The 22,165-nt window shown below is 33.8% G+C and overlaps 2 protein-coding genes across 2 annotated transcripts; one reads left to right on the plus strand and one right to left on the minus strand.

Moving 5' to 3' along the window:
* Window positions 1-7,610: 7,610 nt before the first annotated feature.
* LOC110690309 (dynamin-related protein 5A-like) lies at window positions 7,611-12,320 on the minus strand. The gene is made up of 8 exons (XM_021867130.1): window positions 11,739-12,320; window positions 11,110-11,301; window positions 10,798-11,004; window positions 10,120-10,548; window positions 9,649-9,876; window positions 9,365-9,560; window positions 8,243-8,897; window positions 7,611-8,149 (listed from the first exon to the last, which is right to left on the minus strand). The coding sequence occupies exons 1-8, from the start codon at window positions 12,111-12,113 to the stop codon at window positions 7,963-7,965; spliced, it is 2,469 nt and encodes an 822-aa protein (XP_021722822.1). The 5' UTR covers window positions 12,114-12,320; the 3' UTR covers window positions 7,611-7,962.
* Window positions 12,321-19,113: 6,793 nt separating this feature from the next.
* LOC110690268 (probable serine/threonine-protein kinase DDB_G0282963) lies at window positions 19,114-20,301 on the plus strand. The gene has a single exon (XM_021867094.1). It carries the CDS (start codon window positions 19,114-19,116, stop codon window positions 20,299-20,301), a length of 1,188 nt encoding a protein of 395 aa, XP_021722786.1.
* Window positions 20,302-22,165: the final 1,864 nt, after the last annotated feature.

Raw genomic sequence — 22,165 nt, forward strand, 5'->3', positions numbered from 1 at the left:
ATAACCACCGTCAAAACTGCAACACATTCTCCAACTGCCAAACCAACAACAGCAGCGCAGAACCATCGTTGTTCCCCAACTGGCCCACAACCAGCCACCAACAGCAAATAGGGATGGAAATGGATCGGGTCGAAGCGAGTGGACCACCACTCGCATCCATCCACCCTACCCGATCCATCTACCATCCGCTATGATATCCACCCAAATCCACCCATCCATCACCCACGGGTGAAACGAATGGTTTGGGTGACAATCGGATGTAAAATTTGAGCATTTGGAATAAAAAAAAAAAAAAAAAAAAACAAATTACATAAGGTGTTGAAGGACGAACTGATGAATATCCAAATTCATTACCATCCAAAACATCATTTCCCATACCTAAATTAGCAGCAAATTCATATCAACAATTAATTAAAAAAAGCAGCAAATTCAAATATACATATGAACCTTGAACACAAACAGCAAATTCATGAAAATAACCCTAAAAAAAAGTATTAAAATCGAATTAATTTCGTGAAAATAAGGCAGAAAATTCGTGAAGATAAAGGTAGCAAATTCATGAAAAAAAGGCAGCAAATTCGTTAAAAAAAGGCAGCAAATATGAAATTAACCCTAAAAACAAGCAGCAAATTCGAATTAATTTCGAATGAATGAAAAATCCAGAAATTAGTAACAACAATTAAAACAACTCAACAACATATATAATTGAATCAAACAAGTGAACAAACAAAATTCATATGAACAAATAAATTAATCAAACAAGTGAACAAACAAATTCATAAAAAAAAGGTATATTTTTTCTTGTTTGAGTTGCTGCTACCGTTGTTGCTATGGTGCCACTGTGAGGTAGAGTCGCAGAGAGAGGGAAGAGAGAGAGGCAGAGAGCGGTGGTGGTTTTTTAGAAATTACAATATTGAATTAGGAGTAGGGACATTAGCTTTAGTTGGGCCTAGCCCAATCCAAAAATTTTAGAAATTGAAAAAATAAATTACTTTTTAAAAATATTCGGGCGATGGATCGGGTTAACGGGTCGGGTGATCCGTCACCCGCATCCGTTAATGCATCACTCGCCTATCATCTGTTTAAGCCGGGTTTTTCACCCATACAATAAGACAGGTGAAGTGGGTGAACAGATGGTCCATTGGATATTTCCATCTTTAGCAGCACCAATCAATCACAACCCCTTCACCACATCAATTCCCAGCATCCCATGCGACCTGCACTTCCCGAAAATCACTCAGCAATTGCAGTATCACCTCCAACCGTCTACAACATAGCCGTAAATCGCACCAATTTCGATGAAAAGTGAATGACACTCCTCAACTGCCCAACCAACAACGACGCCACCTTCAACCACCGTCCACAACGCAGGTTGCAAATTGCACTAATTTTGATGAAAATTACCCAACAATTGCGACACCAAATCCAACCATCGTTCACAACGCAGCCGCAAATCGCACCAATTACAACACCACCTCCAACCACCGTGCCATTTTTTCTCTTTCTTAAATTGCGCAAATAAGTGATAATTGGAGGAATTTTTTCAGGCAAAAGAAATGAACATGGAGTTTTTCAGGTGGAAGAATGAAAGAAGAAAGAGGAGAGAGAAAGGTTCTACAACTTTTCTTAATTTCAGAGAGAAGAAAAGTGAAGAAAGAGGAAAACGAAGAAAGGAGAAAGGAGGAAGGAGGAATAAATATGCGTGCTGCACGAAACATTGGGTGCGAATTGTCACACCCAATAGTTTGTGAATATCTTAAATTATACTTTAGTAATAATTATAAAATTTAATATTTTGAAATTATAAATCGAGACTAATCTAAAAATACAACACATGAGTCTAGAAAGCTATCAATTCGGGCATTTAGGTCGAGTTTTAGTCAGACCAATGTGAGTCGGGTCAACTCGAGTTGGGTTATTTCCTATCAAGTTTGAGTCGAGTTCAGGTTGGGTTAATAACAGGTTGGGTTGAATTTGGCTTGGATTAATAATAGGTTGTGTTAAATTCGGGTTTCAACAGTTTATAACGGGTTAAGGGAATTCTTGGGTTCGGGTCAGGTTCAGTTCAGGTCATTATTTGCAGATTTTATTCAGGTCATCTCCAGGTAGGGTTATGTTGAACGGGTCTCGAAAACCTGGATTTACTCTGTTCTCAAGTTGGTTTCAGTTTGGGTCATATCTTGATCGGGTCAACATTTTCTCGTGTTCAAACATGTCGTCAGATCATGATCGGGTTCAAATAGATATATTCTAACACTTAGAAATGAGTATATACCAATAATTTATCAAAGTAAGGAGTAGTACGTATTGATTATTGAACTTCTCATTGTAACTATTGGCACAAGCGCACAATAGACACAAATTGTCATTAAATTCATATAGTATTTTCTTATTGTAGGGAATATTTCAAGTCATCCCACACTTGAGCCCCACTGTGATCATACATTTAAGCATGGTGGCGTCCAAAGGAAAGGAAGCTAGAGTAAAAGAGTCGCCAACAAGTTTTAGGAACTTGTAAACTGTTCACATGGTGAAGGTTACACCCCTTAACGATCCAGGAGATCGTATATAACTCCAATAGGCCTGGAACTATGACTAGAAGTTCGGGATGAAGGTACAAATCCAACCTAAAAGGGATTGAACTTGCCCTAAAAATAGGTTTCTACTTTATTCTTCTCGTATTCATGTGCGCTTTATGATTAACATGCAATCAATAGGTTTACCCTAAACCTGTTTAATCTATGTTGGTTGAATATTAATGCACAAACAAATTGATTATTGGCGATCACTTGAATTATAATCATATTAACCTAAACAATATTATTAATTATCTTATTAAGCGTGATTACAAGTACAAATTCCCTTTAAACATGTGTAAAAAGCGTGATCAAGCAATAACAATAATAAACATCAAGCAACATGATAATCATCATCATAATAATAATCACAATTATATTAAAGCATAATATTATTAGCAAGATCCTAGGCATGATACTAAAAAGATTAGTAACAAACCCTAGCATGTCACTAAATAATAAAAATCAAAACTTTAGCCCTAACATGATATAAGGAAAGAAATAGGAAGCATCATAATAAACATACTTGATATTAGAAATTTTAATTATTAACCTAAACATGATACTATGAAGCAATAAAACATCCTAACATGATACTGGGGATCAAAATAAAACAATCTAAGCATGATTGTTATATCAAAAGATCAATAAAACAATTAAAGTACTTACTTCGATGCCTCGTACCTCTTTCTAATAACAAAATACACGTGTTAATAACTTTAAGGAAAATATAAAATCAAATAATTAAATTAAATAATTGAAATAGAAATTTGGGACCAAACCCTCAGAAATATCAAACCTTTCACGTCTAGGGCAAAGGCAACTTCGAACTTGGCTAAGTGTTTCTAGAGCTAATGTATGAGGAATTTTGAGAGAGGGAAGGTTTAGAAAAAGAAGAGAGAGAGAGAGAGAATAGAGGAATTCTGAGTGTTGATGATTTGAAAACAGGGAGATACGACCCCTATTTATAGGAAAAATAGCACGGGATCGAAGAAAATCATATTCGGAATAAAATACCTCATGTCGCAAACGACAGGATTCAACGCCAGAAGACACTCTCGTCGCCTGGTGACGAAGACCAACGCCAGGCGACGAAGGTCAGCGTTTGGCAACGACTTTGTCGACTCGCGCCGGTTTAAAAATCAACAAGCTTTTTCACGCGTACTTATCTTTAACACCGGTTGCAGATAATTAAGCATCCAAGCAGTTTTTTGAAATCAGTTTTAATATATTTTATTCTAAATATAACATCTTTTTAAAAATATAATTATCAATCCTAAACTCATTTGAATAAAAAGAACCTTCTAGACACTTCTAGAAGATTAAAATCAATCCTAATTACTTTAGGAATAATAATTAATATGCCCTCCTCTAGATCATTGGACCAGCTTTAAAAATCATTGGGCCTAATCTAATTTAATCCATAACTTCCTCATAATTCATCGGAATTGGGCTTATAATATCATTGGAAAGCTCTTTTCGAGTCCAATCCAACTACACTATTATTGGACCCTTATTATGGACCAAACTAAATTGGACTGGTCATTTTTCATAAATAAGGTAAGAAAAGAAATATTTTCAAAAATAGAAAAAGAAATATTTTAATAAAACATCCTCATCACTATACTTTCCACACTTTCACTTCGTTCGATAATCAAATGGCGTGAAAGGTATTCATCACTGGGTTTGGTTTTGGGGAGACACATTTGGATGTCTACACTTATATTCTTAATTATGCGGCAAACTTCATATTCTTAGTAGAAATAATTTAGAAGAGAGTACGTAACTATATAACTATATATGAATAAGATGGTCGTAAATGAATTTAAGATGATTTGAAATCGGGTTAGGTCAATAACAGGCCAGGTTCAGTTTGAGATGGGTTGTGAACATGTCGGGTTGAATTTGGGTCGAGTTGAATTCAGGTTGGGTTACCGGTTGGGTTGATTTCAGGTCGGGTTAGTAACATGTCGGGTTAAATTTTGGCTTCAACGGGTTTAATCGGGTTTGGGTAATCTCAGTTTAGGTTGGGGTTCAGTTCAAGTTAATAAGTTACGGGTTATATTCATGTTAAATCATCTCCAGTTCAGGTTCGGGTCAAATACTTAGGCTAGCTCAAGTCTAGGTTTCGTTTTAGGTTAGATCATATAGGGTTTGGGACACCATTATCTCGGGTTCAAATAGGTTGGATCATAATCAGGTTCGGGTAGATTATTCAGTTCGGGTCAGCTTTGACAGCTTAACACAGGACTATGCTTTTCTAACTTATAAATCACAAAAAACGCTTGATTAATTAATGAAGGATTGTATTTGAATAGTGTATATGTCAAACATTGAGACTAAAAAAGAATGGAGGCAGTATTTGTTAGATAATGAAAAAATAAAATTTGTAAGGTAGTTAAGATCTTAATTCATAGAAATTTACATTGATGAGTCTAAGAAATCATTTGTATGGTAACAAAATTGGAATTTAACCCTGATTAGAAACTTAATAATTAAGGGTGGTGCTAGTCTGCTAGAGCTAGGCAAGACTACAGTCGACCATTAGTGTATGCTTTGGAAAAGCTATGTTAGGCTTTTGCTATGTCAAATTGAATCTGATCATCAGATCATGTCGTGTAAGTGAATCATCAAATAAATTACACGCATGTTTATCCCAAATATCACACATTTGCTAACTTTTAAATATCCATGGCTTATTAACAGTTACGTTGTTCATGTCATGCTTATGATATGGTTGTGACATATTGGAAAAGTTTTGTATTGACCTGACCATACCTAGTACTAAGTAGGTTCAATTGAATCAACCCGCTCTTTACTTTATTAATTTTTTTACATCTTATTTATATTAATGATGGAGTTGTTTGTCATGCCAGGATATTTTTGCAGCCTTTGAAATTGGAAAGAACGAACTAAAACATGGTCTCTTTGATGTAAAGGAACTCCAAATACTTATGAAGGCCACAAGCATTTGCAATCCATCTGACATTATTGAGTTTGTTGATAGATGCCCAATTATTGAGAGACTTTTCATTGATGTAAGTATCTCTTGGACTTTGCTTTATATATACATATATGGTGATAGTAAGCTAGTTGTTGAATTGATATATTACTTATCACAAACGAAAAAATTATACACCTTATTCATCTCCATAAACTTAATTTTAGTTTGAGTAATTTAATTTTAGTTTTAATATCAATTATTTATGGCAATTATTTAATATCAACATAAACTTACACCAACATTACCACTTAAGCGGAAATTCACTACCTACCTATACCAACCTTGCTGTAGATTACCATCTATTACTTGCATATATATATACCCACTTGTGATATTATAATATTCAGTAAAAGTTTCTACATTTAATTTTTCTATGGCAAATTTGCAAGAATTTTTTTTTTTAAAAGCACTATTTTACGGAAAAAAAATAAAAAATAAAAAAAATAATTGCACCATGTTTTTTATTTTTTTTTTACAAGAGGAGATCTATTTAAATTATTTTGATTCATTATGGGACATATATCATATACTTTTAAAAAACAAAAAACCAAAAAAACAGAAAATTACATCAATGTCAAACGATAATTAGATTTAATTTATATATATAAACATCCACCACCCGCGCCCAAATCCGACGACCTACCTCCCCCGCCAACTGACCTCCCTTTCCCCCTTATCCCCGTTGGCGAACACCACCTCCTTGATTTTGAACCCTAGAAAATTCAATTCACTAAACATGAATCTATTATAACATGTAGAACAAAGCCCATCTCGGGGCACTTACTACACTCAAACCCACTATAGGGAAGAGGGTATATTTAATCATTATTGTCCTTTACAATACATAAGTAGCATAGTCGAATGTTTATAGCCATTATTTCATTATGTTTAGTTTACACATGTTATTAACAATAATCAATTTTATCTCATTGAACAGATGCAAAACTTTTCTTCTCAACAAACAAACCAGTACTTGATAATGAAAGATAATTTCAAATTGGAGCGACATAACAAACAACTATCTTTCCTGAAACTAGTGAAATTCTCCAACTTCAACTTCAGTGATTGGGAAATACAGTTGCTCAAGTTCTTCCTAGTAAAGGTGCCAAATTTGGAGAACATTGCTGTTTTTGCGTCGAAGAAGTACTGCCTGGAGGAGCATCCTTTTGCTGTTGCTGAGTTTTTAGAGTTCGCAAACTCTTTGAGATCAACTCCTACAATCAAAGTGGCTCTTTACGAGTATGATGACAAAGAAGATGGTGTTATTGCTCCTAAGCATCGACCTTTCAAAGAGCTCTATCCTTATTGATCGGTCTATTTTGCAAGGTTATGAACTTATGGTTATGATGACTTGTGAGAGTCATGTTAACCTTTTTTTCGATTTGTTGTTGAAGAATAACTGCAGTTACTGCAGACTGCATCCTACATTACATGTAGGCGTTTTGAAGTTTAAACATTATTTCCTTTTCTTTGTCAATCGACCTACTTTGTTAGGTTATGAACTTGTGGTTATGACTTGTGAGAGTCATGTAAACCTTTTTTTCATTTTGCTGTTGAAGAATAACTGCAGTTATTGCAGACTGTGTATCCTACATTGCATGTAGGCATTTTCGAGTTTGGAACATTGTTATCTTTCTCTTTGTTAGACAAAACAAGTTTGTTTTTTTTATGTTAGACCATTTGTTGCTTTGTCTTATGATATGATTTATTCTTTGTTTTGATTTGAAAAATTTTCAGGTCTGTTCAATTGATAAGATATGTTTTCAGCAAAGAATATCTTATGATTGATAGTTGGGATTATTTTTGTCAAATTTTCCTTTTTTTTGACCAAACACTAAAAGAGCTTATTGCAATAAGCATTTTCAAAACAATTGTTTCAAAAAGCCGAGTTGAATAGCTGTTTCAAATCAATTTATTGAACGCAAAAAATAGCTGATTTTGTGGTCAAATCATCTAATTACTCCCAAAAATATCTGAAGTATCTTCAATATCTCTTAAACAAACAAGTAGTTTAGAATTAGAGGTAACTCTGAACATAAAATTCTCAATTAAATAGTTCTTTGCAAAAAGAACAAATTATGAAGTGATTCTTGCTAAAGTTTTCCTATAATCTAATTGATCCAGAATTTCCAATAATGAAAGTTAGTTATACAAATTTCTCAAGGAAAAATACTAATTCTATACAAGAGCAAATCACTGAAATCTTACTGGCAGTAAATCACTCAGGGAACAATTGATCTCCAACAAATATTACAGTTGATCTCCAATTAACAATTGCAACAGCAACAGCAACAGCAACATCAACCTGATTTCTGTTGGAAATGCGACAGCTGCTTTTGAAGGGCAATACAGGAACTTTTTACAAGTGCAAATGTAGCTTGATCAAAGTGTCCTAGCAACACTCTTAAATTCATTCAAGCAAGATTGAAGAACCTTTTGCCGTTTCTGAAGAGATTGCCTTTCATTTTGAAGGATATCAATCGCCCCGGGTGCAACAAACATCTCCATGAATTTTTCATCATTTACAGCAAACAAATCCATCCCAAGTGATACCATAAGCCTTTCTTGACTGCATTGATTAGAAACCGAGTAAGATTATAGGATATTCCATCAAACATCTATAACGAGTATGCCAATTACGTAGTATGATAAAGCCACTTACCATGGAGTTAAAAATCCAGAATTTAGTGCAGTTGTCACACTTTTCTCAACTAGAATTTCTCGTATCCGGGCAAAATGCTGAGCAGCCGATGAGCATATGTCAGCATATGCAGAACCTGATCTAAAAGCATTATCTCCATTTCCAAAATGAAGACCGGCATTATTTCTGTTGCCCAATATTCTAGGATGCCTTTTCCTTGCTCCAACTTCCATATAATTTCCTGCCTCTTTCTTCACCAAACCATAAACTAACTCACATGGTTGATCAGGTGAAGGGGTCTCAGGCACTGTCATTTGATTATCACGAAGAGCTTCTCTGTCTTCTGGACCTTTGCCTGGTGTGGTTTCCCGCACATTTTTCTCAGGTGGTATATTCTCTTGGTTTGTCGTAGCTTCATTTTGCAAACCTCGAGCACCATCTGACATATCTAGGTAAAGTGATGCAGGAGAAACTTGTCTGTAACTGGAAGTTATAAGGCTACCTTGGACATCACTTTCATAACAAGCAAGAGAATACGGACTTGTCACTGAATCAAGGTGGTGTCGAACTAGCTGTTTACACTGTTTAGCAAGATCTTTAATGAACCTATTGAATGAGTGCCTCAAAGCAGCATGGAAACCAACGTAGCCATCCATGTCTCCTGTTTTCTTCCCATCTAAAAAACAACAAAATCCCTGCTCAATTAGATGGCTCATCATCATATCAAATACCCTTCCAAAAACACATTAGTGTCCTAAATATAATAGGCTGCATTTGGCTATCTCATTAATTCATTTTGATATACTTAGTATGTTAAGTTCTAGATATAGATAATAAGACATTGTATTTCCCCCCTTTTAACTTAATGAAAACAATTAACAGTAACTCCAGATACTGATGTAGTATAGAGATATTAAGTTGTAGACAGTGAAGGAAAGTTATGGTATTCTAACTTTTTTTCATTGAAATGACTTCGAACCAATTTGACCTACAGTAGTAATAGAATCAACAAAACCCACATGTCAAGTTGTTTAAAAAACAGAATTGTACAAGAAAAGACGACCCATCATCAAATCCATGAAACAATTTTTCCAGGAAAGCTACAAAAAGAACCCAAAAAAGATTCATAATTTGGTCTCTTACATTCTGAGTTCTGGCATTGATTTCGCTCATTGGCAAGTTCAAACAGATTCGTTAAAACAAATGCAAGTCGGTCACATGCAGTGTCAAGCAGGGGTGCTAGCCATGATCTGGCAGCAGTACGTGCAATCTCAGCAGCTGCCTCAGTTATACCTCTACTCCCACCACGGCCAGCATGAGCAAGCAAAATATTGGCCACCTGTTGTAGGATACATGTGATATTCATAGATCAGAAGACGCCAGATTGCCAGACCAGCCAAACTAAATTACTGTAATAATACAACTACCTTTTCTCTGGATACTTGAGGACAATCAATGGAATATGCAGCACAGCGAAACTCATGCATGACTCGTTCAAAAGCAGCCCCTCCATAAAGCCGCAGGGTAGAATTTGGGGGTTTAATGTCGGCAGTAACACCAGGCCAGCCCCCAGTACCACTGTGCAAACGCTCTTCCTCAGTTGTTTTCCCCCATTGCTCTGGAGATGGATCAGCTGCTCCACCAATCAATGATACCTTTAAAAATCAAAGGGGAAAAAAAAGGTCCATCCAAGTTAAGTTTGGACGGGGAAAAGATACATGAATTAATTTTAAATAAGACCTTCAATTATTATATGGATGAAAGGAGAACTTGAAACACTGTAAAATATTCAGTTTTCAGAAACCAAACTCAAAGTAGAGCTTTGTTAATAGGATTTACCAAGAAAGGGATACAAAGAATATAATAATAAAGCAATTTTAAGAATGCTAGATACACACCACATGACTGCTTATGGAAGCTGTGTGTAACATTGCTGATCTTCGGAGATGAGAAACATCAGAAGTTGCCTGTATCTTTGATTCCATATTAGCCAGCTCAGAGGTAACCTCACCACAACGCTGCTCAAGCAATGCTAGTGTTGCTGGGGCAGCTTCCTTGTAACGTTTCTGAAGCTCAGATTCCAGAAACTCCCTAACAGAGCTAAAACCAATGAAGGGGCGGAATTTTTCCTCATCAAAACCTCCCTTAACACCTTCACGTAGATGACGCAAAACTTCTGTGTCAACTTGAGATATTTGACGTCGAAACTCATCATTAGAGATTGTATTCCTCTCCTTGGGAAGGGCCACATAAAAAGGCCGAATATTCTCTCCTAGGTAACCACTTGCACTCAGATACCGATCAACCTCCCACCGGTCACCAAATTCCTAAAGACATGAGGCCTGTTAGTCAAACTATTCCATCATTGAGAAGGTATCTTAATTAAGGACGAAATGTTGATCACTCTCCACTTCTCTCACATTTCACAATAATAGTGACTAACTAGCAAGTTTTTTCATTAAAGTCAATACAAAAGCAAAATTACTGTTATATCAACAGGTCCAACACTATGCAGCTAATTGTTTTCCAATCTTTTATGAAGGCCATGCAAGCACATTATAATCAAGAATTCATACCTTAAGCCGATTATCAAATTTTGAGACAACGATTATTGTCCGTCTAAAAGTAGGATCAATGTCACGAATAGCATCCAGCCACAACGATGAGCACCATTCAACACTGCTCTGCTGAAGGAACAAGAGAATTCGATGGGGTGGACTTGCTAATGACTTCACCATTGATAAGATTTCATCAGGTGTACTGTCTGGCTCTCCCTTTTTAGCCTGTCAACCAAAATTCCAATCTGTCATCTCCATCTCACAACAACAATAACATACACAAAATGTTGTGGCATTGGCATTATATCACTGAAAACAAAAAAAATCTACCTTTAGAACAAAACCCGGGGTATCAATGATAGTCAAATTTGGACAATAAGCATATTCAGCTCTCATAACAATTGGCTTTGAAGAAACTGCTGTATTAGTCTTCTTCAACAGCACCTCAGTACGCGATTTTATTGTATCGGCAATAGTGGATGCCAATGAGATAGAACTACCATATTCTTCAGAATCCTCATCCTGTCATAGCAATTGCAAACCAAAGTTCAATTTTTAAAAAATGACAACTAATGTCATGAATAACTTAATTACTTGTACCAACTAATCTAACCTTTGTTTTTTTTTTCATATTTTCTCCTACAACATTACGCTATAGTTTTAATAAATGATTGCAATTAGAATTATTACTAAAATGGCAAATAATTAATCATTTCAAATGCTAAAAAAATAACCCACTCCAAAAAATTAAAAATTTCATCCTGCATATCTCTTTCTAAATAGAGGATCGAGACGATCTTGTTCCCAAATTTACAACTTAATGGATAAAAAAGGGTCTAATCTGAGCAAAAATCCAGGAAAAATTGATAAATTTTATTCATATAATCATACAAAACCTAGAAGTAAATTAAAGGAACAAAAATATTGAAAATGTGAAATTAAAGAAGAAGAATACGAACCTGAAATCGACACCGAGGCTCTAAAGCAGTAGAATCATGAACCATTTGAAGAATCAAAGGTCTACGAGTACCCATTTCAACTTCACGAACATTAAACCGAAACCCAAGAAGTGCTTCAAGTAGAGAACTCTTGCCATCAGATTGTCCACCAATTGCAACAATTTCAGGTATCGGAAGCTTTTCGCCGAAAGAAACAGCAGCAGCTTGTAATCGATTGTATGCTTCGAATCTTGATTTGAATTCACTGGAAGATGGCATTGAGGAATTAGGGTTAGGGTTTTGGGTTTGGGCGATTTGGTGATGGTGTCTTTTGGAGGATGAAGTTTTTGATGGGGTTTTAGTGGGGGTGTTGAGGAATGTACTTGGAGTCGCCATTGTTGAAAGGAGAGAGAAAATGGGGGGAAAGAGTGAAGTAGAGAAGGAGGAGGAATTTGAATTTGAATTTGGAAAGGAAGCCGTTGGAGCGGAGGAGGGAAGAACGAAGAAGAAAAAGATGGATTTATGTGGTCTTTGTGTTTGTTGTTCTCGTTGTAATCTGGGCTCACTTGTAACTTAGTTTCGATGATACACAATGTAAATTCATTGGGAATACTAGACACGACTCACACAAGAGTTATCAAACCGAGTGTGTGGTTCGGGTTTGGATTGGTTATGGACGTATTGGTCATATTGAATATGAGTAATGAGCTATTGCTAAGTTTTCGTGTCGTTTAATTTTGAATCGGATAAGTTTTGATCACTTTAGTTCTGGTGGAAGAGAAATCATGGGTTGATTTCGATTTGGGTCATGTTTGGTTTGGTAAATCTGAGGATTGATTTGAGTTGTTTCATGTTATGGCGAGTATGTACTGATTTATTTTGTGTTTGAGTCAAGCTGAAATCGTGTGAGTATTACATTGGGGTAGCTTCTAATCTGAATACTAAGATTTGGAATCAAATTCAGATTAGATAAGCCTTCAAGTATGGTTTAAGGTTGTATCATATGATATTTTGGTATGGTAAATTCAAATCGGATGAGCCTCATAAATGGGTCAAGTTTGGATTGAATCAACCTATGTACAAATTAGCATAGTCTTAAATTTAAGCAGAGTTTGAATTGAATGGGTTTCAGATTTAGGTCAAGTTCAAATCATGGTATTTAAGACTTAAGACTATAGCTTGATTAGATTATCAACAATTTCTTTTTCTTTTTTATTTTCAATAATAATAACTATTATAGTCCTCCTTTTTTATGACATTCCCTCATCGCAATGTATCATTAATTTAGTAACTAGCTCTTTGTATATTGAAAATACATTCTAGTTCACTATATAGGTAAACAACACGAATAAAACAATTCATCTTAGGGCTTGTTCTAATAGACTGAAATCAGCTGAACTGAACTGAATATTTTATAAGAGAAGAAAATTAGGAATTGAACTGAACTTAACTTAATTGAACTAAACTGAAAATTACGTATGAGAACAGAGTTCACTTAATCTTTGTTAAGCTTAGCTCAACTTAGTTTCATATAGTACGACTTATGATCATTTTTACAAATACACTTTTTATGGCAACACTACCTTTTGGTTATAACCAGAAACTACAACTCCTATTCCACTTAGCTAAGGGTCTGTTCTCATATGTTTATTTTCAGTTCAGTTCAGCTCAGCTTAGTTTAGTTCAGTTCAGTTCATCTCAGCTCAGTTCAGCTCCTAATTTCCTTCTCTTATAAAATATTCATTTCAGTTTAGTTCAGTTCAGTTTAGCCGATTTCAGTCTATTAGAACAAACCCTAAGTTAGCTTGAATTGTAGAAAGATAATTCAAATTTTCTAATCGAAGGATCGAGTATGAATCAGTCTTGTCTCGCTTTAATTGGCAATGCCTATGCAATTGACTTCCCGTTGATGTCCCCAAACGTACACGTTCCATCTTCCCAAGTAAAATATGGGCTTGTGTTAGCTTAGTCAACTGTTGGAATGCAACAATTGGAATGATGATAGTGAGGGGTGCATCGGATCATGCGTGGTTTTGGGGGCGTGCGGATCAACCCATTATATCAAAGGACGTTAACGTGCTTATCATATGCTAGATACCACATACCTACTAGCTCTGTAGCTATAGTATCCAAGGACATTAAACCTTTTTTTATTTTTTTTTAAAGAAAACTTTTAATTTATTTATCACTACGTATATCATTTTTTGTAACTATTCATGATTTATACTCCGCAATTATTTAATCATCTAAGTCTTTTTTCGGTTTGTCTTAATGTGTTCCTATGGACATATGTTAAGCTGTAAAATTAATAAATTTTCTAATGTGTGCCTATAGACATATGATAAGACGACGTAAAATATTATTTATTTATCCAATTATACAAACAAATATATTTAGTTTTGTAGCTAATTATTTGCTCATGGGCATACATTAGAAAATCTCTTATAATAAGGAGTAAGATGGATTAAATAACTTGTTTTATTATTTTACCATATTAGTAGGGTAGGAAAAGAGTACCACTAATTGAGTAAATAGTGGGCAAAAAGTAATGAAAACTTTTAACAATTTGGAAATGAAAAATTGGACTATGATATTGTATGTCGATGGATCACTTCAATAATTATAACTCAATAACAATTCAAATCTAACAGACCAACACCATGAGCATGTTTTAAAAGTAAGAATAAATTAATCAAAGGCAAAGTGCTCATTTGTTTTTGTTATTTTCCTTAATAAGTGAGTACCATGGTTTAATATTATGATGTGTACCATAATAAAGATCGATATTGGTATAGCTTGCTCCCACATAAACGTTCAAAATTTACAAAGCAAACCGTTAGATACGAGTCGATCTGAGCTGCACCCGCAACCAAGAGAAGACTCCACTTTACAAGTTTCAGGAGATTCCATCCCAAAATCATAATTCGTATATATATATGACATTAGCAGGAGTAATCCCTTACCATTCATGATAAAGTGTTTAATTTTTTCTTCTTTTCTCAATATCTTGTATGATTTGAAAAGTTTACACTTTGATATAAAATGAACTTGTTATTTTTTTTTATCTTCTATTGTATATTTTTAAAAATAAGTGGAATAACCAAACAAGGCCTTATTTCAACGCATTGTGCCGTATGGATGGTTATAATTTTATTTTTTTTTGGGTGTTTCGAGCTGGTTTACCCTTTGGGCTAATTTGGATTCGGGAATCAGTTCTGGGTTAGTTAGGTTCCAGTCCCCTCCCAATTGTTGTTGTGGGGGATCGAACACGGGTTATAATTGTAGGATAGAGGAGGTATTAATTTGAGTGAGCAAGTGATGATGGAGTAAATAGAGATGATGAGTTATATAGTTTGTCTAGAAAGAGACAAGATAGCATAGAGGGAGCACTTTATAAGTTTCATCACGACACGCCAAAACGTAACTAGAATAGCAGCAACTAATTAAAAGGTTGCTTCTTAATGCAAGGCATGCAATAGATTTATAGATAATGAGCACATATTGTATAGCTTAAGGTTAAGGTTGGGGCTCAATGTCATAGGTCGCTGTTTCATCCAGTGTGATTAGTGGGGTGACTATGCCATTATTGCTTTAGTAGATTAGTAGCAGCATTAATTAGGGTTTGCACCAACAAAACATAGTATTCCCTATATCCTAAATCAATTGCTACAGTAGGATTGAAGGGTGTTTTATGCGATAACTTTTTTAATGGCGATCCAATTGGTGTAAGTAATAACGAACAAAATATTTTAAATAATTGGTTATAAGGAGAGACGATGATGTTCTCCGAAGTAGAAGCCTACTTGTTAGTAATGATTGTTTAGGGTTCATTATTGATCTAGCTAAGAGCCTAAGACCAAACCAATTTAGACTAGGATCAAAGACTAGATTGGTAAATTTCTGATCTTGGACCATACATGAATTAGACTAGACTAGAAGCTAAGGCAGCGAAATTTCTCTGTCTTTTTTTTTTTTTTTTTTTTTTCTTCTTCTTCTTTACAATAAAAATTACTCGTTCATTGGTCAAACCGACTTGTTTCATAATAATATCCGTATCTGATTTGCTAGTAATTTGACATTAGTAATATAACATAGCATAGTAATAAGCTTAAGCACCTTTTAGGGTCTGTTCTCATATGTTGAAATTCAGTTCAGTTCAATTCAGCTCCGCTCAATTCAGCTCCGCTCCTAATTTCCTTCTCTTATAAAAAATTCATTTCAGTTCAGTTCATTTAAGTCAATGAGAACAGGCCCTTAATCAACCAAAATTAGTTCTTTTTACGCAAGATGATATAATAGTCTTATCAATTTATTATACTTGTAGTTAAGGTAAGACTAGTTAATATCTGATAAATAATCAATACACATCCTTTTTAAATAAAAGAAAAGGACAATCTTTAAGAACTTCTAACCAAATAAGATAAACAATGCAAAAAACACCTATATATTACTCCGTACTCCGTAATACATAGCCACAAATCCACTTATTGTTGAATGTTCCTAAGAAAAAAAGTCCAAATTCTATATCATCATTCTTCCTCCTAATCTTTTCACTAGATTGCACTCCATCTCCAACAATGCAATCCATCTCCAACAATGCAATCCATATCACCATATCTCTTTCGACTCTTTGTTCAAATACATACCAACTTCAATAAATTTGACTTTTTAGATCATCATTTTTGTCAACAGCAATTAACATATAAAGTAGTAAGAACTATGCACACACTTTTAACCCACACATTCTTTATTGATATCAAGTAATACAACACTCTTTATCTCTTAATTAATCTTATGCTCTCATAGTCTCATTCTAAGTTAATCTTACTTAATTCAAACTCGAACTCGTAAACGTGATCTTAACTTTATTGTATACACTCAAAACGTTCTCTCAATTCCATATATATGTACATGATTGGAAATTAGGATTTGTAGTTTGACAAATTTCAAAGGGTTCACTTGTGAAGCTTAAGCTTATATAATTCATATAATATAATTATGTTCAAACATGCTTAACAATACCTTAAACTAGAATTGTTCATCATATAATTTTAGGTCCACTTAATCAATTTTATTTTATGAACAAGAAACATACGATTATCAATACAATCTGATGAAGCTCCAAGAACAAAAATTATGCAAGATCACCATTAATTAATTAATCCATAACATAACACCATATTTGAAATGCATACTATACAAAGATTTCATTTATGAAATTTGTTTTGCATAAGTCTAAGAAAAATCATCTTAGATTATGATCATGCTAATAAAAAAAAGCATACATTTTCTAACAATACATTTGATTATTTGAATACCACTTAATATTACAAAATTCTACTTTAAATACAACACCATATATATTATACTATAGTTATCTTTTTTATTATTATAAAAAAAAAATAAATAAATAAAAAAAAATCTACTTTAGAAATATTTGCATCAGATGGATAAGTGAGCTGTTAATGCCTATGCTACTATGGAAATTTCTTTTGTTTTTTTTTTTTGAAAAATACTATGGAAATTTCTTAAAGCTAAAACAAACCTTAAACATGGGATATACTATACAAACCCTATCAATTCTGCTGCACTCTTAGATTTGAAACTTGACACCTCTAGATAAACTGGAACAACTCCCTTACCAGTTGATCTAAACATATACGTGCTCGTATAGACAAATCGAACCACCATCTGACAAGTTTTTATAATATCTGAAATAAAAACCTTCCAGTAACCTAAGCTTGGTTTTCACTAAAAGAATAGAATAGAATGTGTTAAAGGGTTTGATTCTGCCATAAAGCAAAAAGAGGAAAACCATAGAAGGAGGAAAAAGAAGGAAAAAGGAAAGCTCATATGATATGAGTAGAAGGGGCCATAATTTTTTTTAAAAATTTGTGCATTATTATTATTATTTGTAAAACAAATATAGAAAGTGGACATCACAGGTACTACTCGTAGTTTTGATTGTTCTTAAAAGGTGTGCGTGGAAAAAGAATGCCAAAAAGGCATTACATGAGACAATGGTCCATGCTGCTCAACATCACTACTATACCCTATTAATCTATTATACCTTTTTTTTTTTTTTTTTTTTTTTTCCTTTTTATCAACGCTCCGCCTCAATTTAATCTTATACTCGTACATTCTTAGTCATTTTCGAGTACACTTGAAACTACTCGTATATGAAAAAGCTATTATGTCACTTATCTGATCAATTGGATGAGAACATATAAATACATTTGATTAACTTATATTCTTGCATAATGTTAAGTACACTCCAGTCTAGGTATACCCAAATACAAAAGGGAGATTCTTTAAGTTTACTCCTTGTGTTATAGAGTAATTTACACGATCAAACTTGATATACATATCAATGCAAAAGTTTAACCTTAAATATAGGAGTGTAAAATTAAATTTTAATAAATTAATATAAAAAAGTTGATATTATAAGACTTTAAATTATCATCTATTTAACCACATATAGTATCTCAAGATAAAATATGATACAGCACGAAAAATCTATGATCAAAGTTAATATGTGAACCGTTTAAAAAAAGTTTAACATGTTAATTTTGGGACAAATGAAGTACCATACTTCATAATATAATGTTTCTCGCTTAGTGGTTAAACCTTTCCTCTCGATTCTAAGAGATCGTGACATTGATTTTCATCACCCGTACTTGTGGCTCTTTAAATGCAAAGTGAAAAACTTAGGGTTCGTTTAGCATCGCTGTGGTTTTCTGTTTTTTGTTTTCTACAACCATATGATATATGTAATATGAAGTATAATGAATAAAAAATTTGTCAAATTTATTAAAATCATGATAATTTTGAAAATTAACAATAGAAAAGTGAAAATACCCTTTTCTTCTTTTCTATTTTTGGTTTTTTGTTTTCCAAAAAACTGAAAACTGAAAACAAAAAATGATGTCAAACAAGTGACAAACATATGTGATAACTAAATTTAGAAAAGAAAAGTCATTTTTTTATCTTACACAACCAAACATGGGTAAATTTCTATTTTCTTTTTAAGAGGGGCATCCAAGTAGGGTAAATAATAGCATAGCATGCTATAGAAATTGATTATACTTTCATTCCTTCACTCAATTTCCATGACAACAATAATACCTGCAGACCTCATCACTCTCACTTAACGTAAAGCTAACGCCATTCTCTCTCTTTACTTTTCCCTCTTAAAGCTCATTCTTTCATTCTACTATCACTTTCATATTTCCTTCTTTTTCCACCTCAAAATACACCCCCAAATTCCCTACTTTTTTTTTCAAAAATTTGCCAAAAACTCATCAACCCACTTCAATTTCTTCCTTAAATACCTCAATTCTGCAATTATTTCACAACCCCAGAAGTTAAATCACAAGAATTTCACCCCCCAAAAGTCATGAGAGACAGAGGAAAAAGAGAGGTTGAAGCATATAATAATATTAATAATGGAGGAGATTATAATTTTGTTGGTGATAATTATTTCCCTGAATTTCCCTGCAAAAAACACCCAAATTCAGCTTCTTCTTCAGGTGGGATTTGTGCTTACTGTCTTACTGATAGACTTGCTCAGTTGGTCTGCCCTCAGTGTGGTGAACAGAGGCTTTCTTCCTATTGTTCTTGCTCTTTTAACACTAATAATAAGTTCTACACTAGCTATGATACCTCCTCCTCCTCCAACGCCACCGCGGCCGATGTCGGAAGAATCTCATTCTTACTAGAGAATGATAAGAATGGTGAAGAGATCTCAAGTTCGAGGTCGAGGATTGAACGAAGATCAGCTCATAACAATGATGATTTCTCCCATTTTAGAAGAAGCAATAGCATTTCTACTACTGCTGTCAATAATAATCATAGTAACAATCATGGGTCAAGATCAGAAACTGGAAAGTTTTGGAAGATTGGAAGATTGTTCAGAAAAAAGAGAGATAAAAACAGTCAGAATATCAGCAACAACAATAATCAGAGTAGTCATAATAATGAAGAAAATTATGAGTGTAATGGGGTTTCAAGATCAAGATCACTTTGCAGTTTCAGGGGATTCTATGATACTGATCAAGAAAATGGAGGTTTTGCAGTTTCATCATCTGCTGCAAGAGCTTCAAGTGTAAGTACAGGAAATTTTGTTCTAGATTCAGCTAAAAGAAGCTGTTTTAGTGAATCTGAAGCAAGAATTAGCAACTTTGATTATTGTGATGCTTCTAATTTTGTTGGTACAAACAAGAGTAATATTTTCTCATTGAGAGAGAGTGAGTTTGTTAATAGTGAAGATCATGCTTTTATTGATTTGAAGCTGCATGATATGTCATCCGAAAGCTCGAAAATGCCACCTGATCTTGCTGCTTTGAGAAGGAGTGGGCTTGGGTTATCAACTAAGGAGTTCGCGTTTCGAGGCGGCAATGGCGGTGGTGGTGATGGATTGGGGCATGAGATGTTCAGAAATGGTGGGGGGTCATGTAGAGTTAGTAGTGTTAGTGAAAGAGAATTGAGGAAATGCAGAAAGAGTTACAAAGTTTGGAAATGGTTTTTCAGGCATCAGACTGATAATTCTGGCAAATTTGATGATCATGGCCCTTTCAATTCATAAGAAATAATCAATTTGTTCTTAATACATCCTTAAATTATATTCCTAGTTTTTGTATCTTTCTTTAGGTTTGTTCCTATTTAAGTTGATTTGGAAGAATTTGAGGTCTTGTTGCTTTATATTAGGTGAAGAAAATGCTAATTTTACACCAACAATCAAAGGGGATGTGTGTTATTCAATCCTCTTTTTTTCTTTCTAGCTTGTGAATAGGACTCTTCTCTTTCCGCATTTTGTATCTTCTTCATGCTATAGAAAGGCAAGAGAGTCGCAAAGGATAATGATATAGACAATATCTGATAGATGCGAGGTTTCGATTACATATTCGTACATTCGTATAATTGTAAGTGATTATTGTGTTGCACAACTGAAAATAACACTTAACTTGGTCAAACTTTTGCTACTAGCATGCTAGAAATAATTTGCAAAAAAGCAGTGGGCTTACTAGTTAGGATGTGTCAATATTTTGTTTGGTTTTGTTGTTCTCTTTTTGCTCATGTATCATGTCAAACATGAGAAATCATTGCATTTTGCATCATACATTTGTGGTTGATGGATTCTATTAAAGTGATTATATAATTATATCTATTGACCTTAAGAAGGAATATCTAATAGGACATTTAAAAATTTAAGCAAACTCATGCGGAAATTTAATAGTCACATTAAGTATAAACAACATAATTTACTCAAAATCATGTAGTGATTGGATCATTTTCATACTCTCTCCATCACTCGATATATTATCATTGTTGTAAAATCGATAACATAGCATCACAACTCAGGAATGTTGATAGTTATTTCCGAACATTAAACAATAAGACTCAGTATACGTGACTATTAAATTCATAAGACAGTTTGTAAATGACTAAACGCGAAAGCATGTACTGTAAGATGTTTTGTCACAGTCCACAGAAAGAGTCAAATGTCAAAGCAATGTTCTTTAGGCAAAAGAAAAAAATTTCGGTGAGAGCAAAGATATGGTTACCACACACATTGATAGTGATTGCAGGACAACATAATAGTATAATTAGCACTTAATTTATGAAAATAAACATAATTAAGAAAAGCTAAGTTTATGTCTGAACATTTGCTAAGTTAAAAAAAGGCATGTCAGGAAACCTTTTTTGTGCAAAAAAAAAAAAAAAAAAAAAAAAAGTGTTGCGGCTTAAGGTCTAAGGAAACGGTTTTGTCTTTCTGAAATATGTGTAAAAGATTGGTCTTATGCTGTCTGTTGTACTAATGACAACTTAATTGAAGTAGAAAAACCCAAGACATAAAGATAGATGAAATCAGGAAAAGAATAATGTTGGAGTGTTTTTTACACACTTTTTTTTTTTCTATGTATGTGAAGCACAAAAAAATGTGCTCATATACAGGGTAAAGCGTCAAGATAAATGATTGGGGGTGCAAAAAACACTTATTTTTATCATTGTAGTTGGGGCATGTTGTTACAATCATGAACGAGAGAAAGTAATTAAAAATTTGTCCTATTTACCCGATTTTTACTTATCGAAACTTATTTTTAAGAAAAATTGTCTATGCTAAACTAACCTAAACTTTTCTGAATTTATTTGGTTTATTAGTTGAATTTAATTAGCCCTTAATGATCATATATGAAGTATGAACTTATTAATTTCAAAATTAGAGGAAATATAGTGAACAAAACAAAACCTAGGAGAAATTACAAGGTTATTATATGCAAACAATATCCCTAAAAATACCCTATATGCATCGGTTTAAAACGTTATTCCCACAATGTTGTCCACGTAGGATTGGTTGGAGCTTTGTATTTTTTTTCTAGTTAAACAAAGAACCGCTAACGGTGATAGCGATTCTATACATTAAAACCGCTAACACTGTTGACGGTTCT

This window comes from Chenopodium quinoa, unplaced genomic scaffold (genome assembly GCF_001683475.1).
Source record: "Chenopodium quinoa cultivar QQ74 unplaced genomic scaffold, ASM168347v1, whole genome shotgun sequence".
Classification (NCBI taxonomy): Eukaryota; Viridiplantae; Streptophyta; class Magnoliopsida; order Caryophyllales; family Amaranthaceae; genus Chenopodium; species Chenopodium quinoa.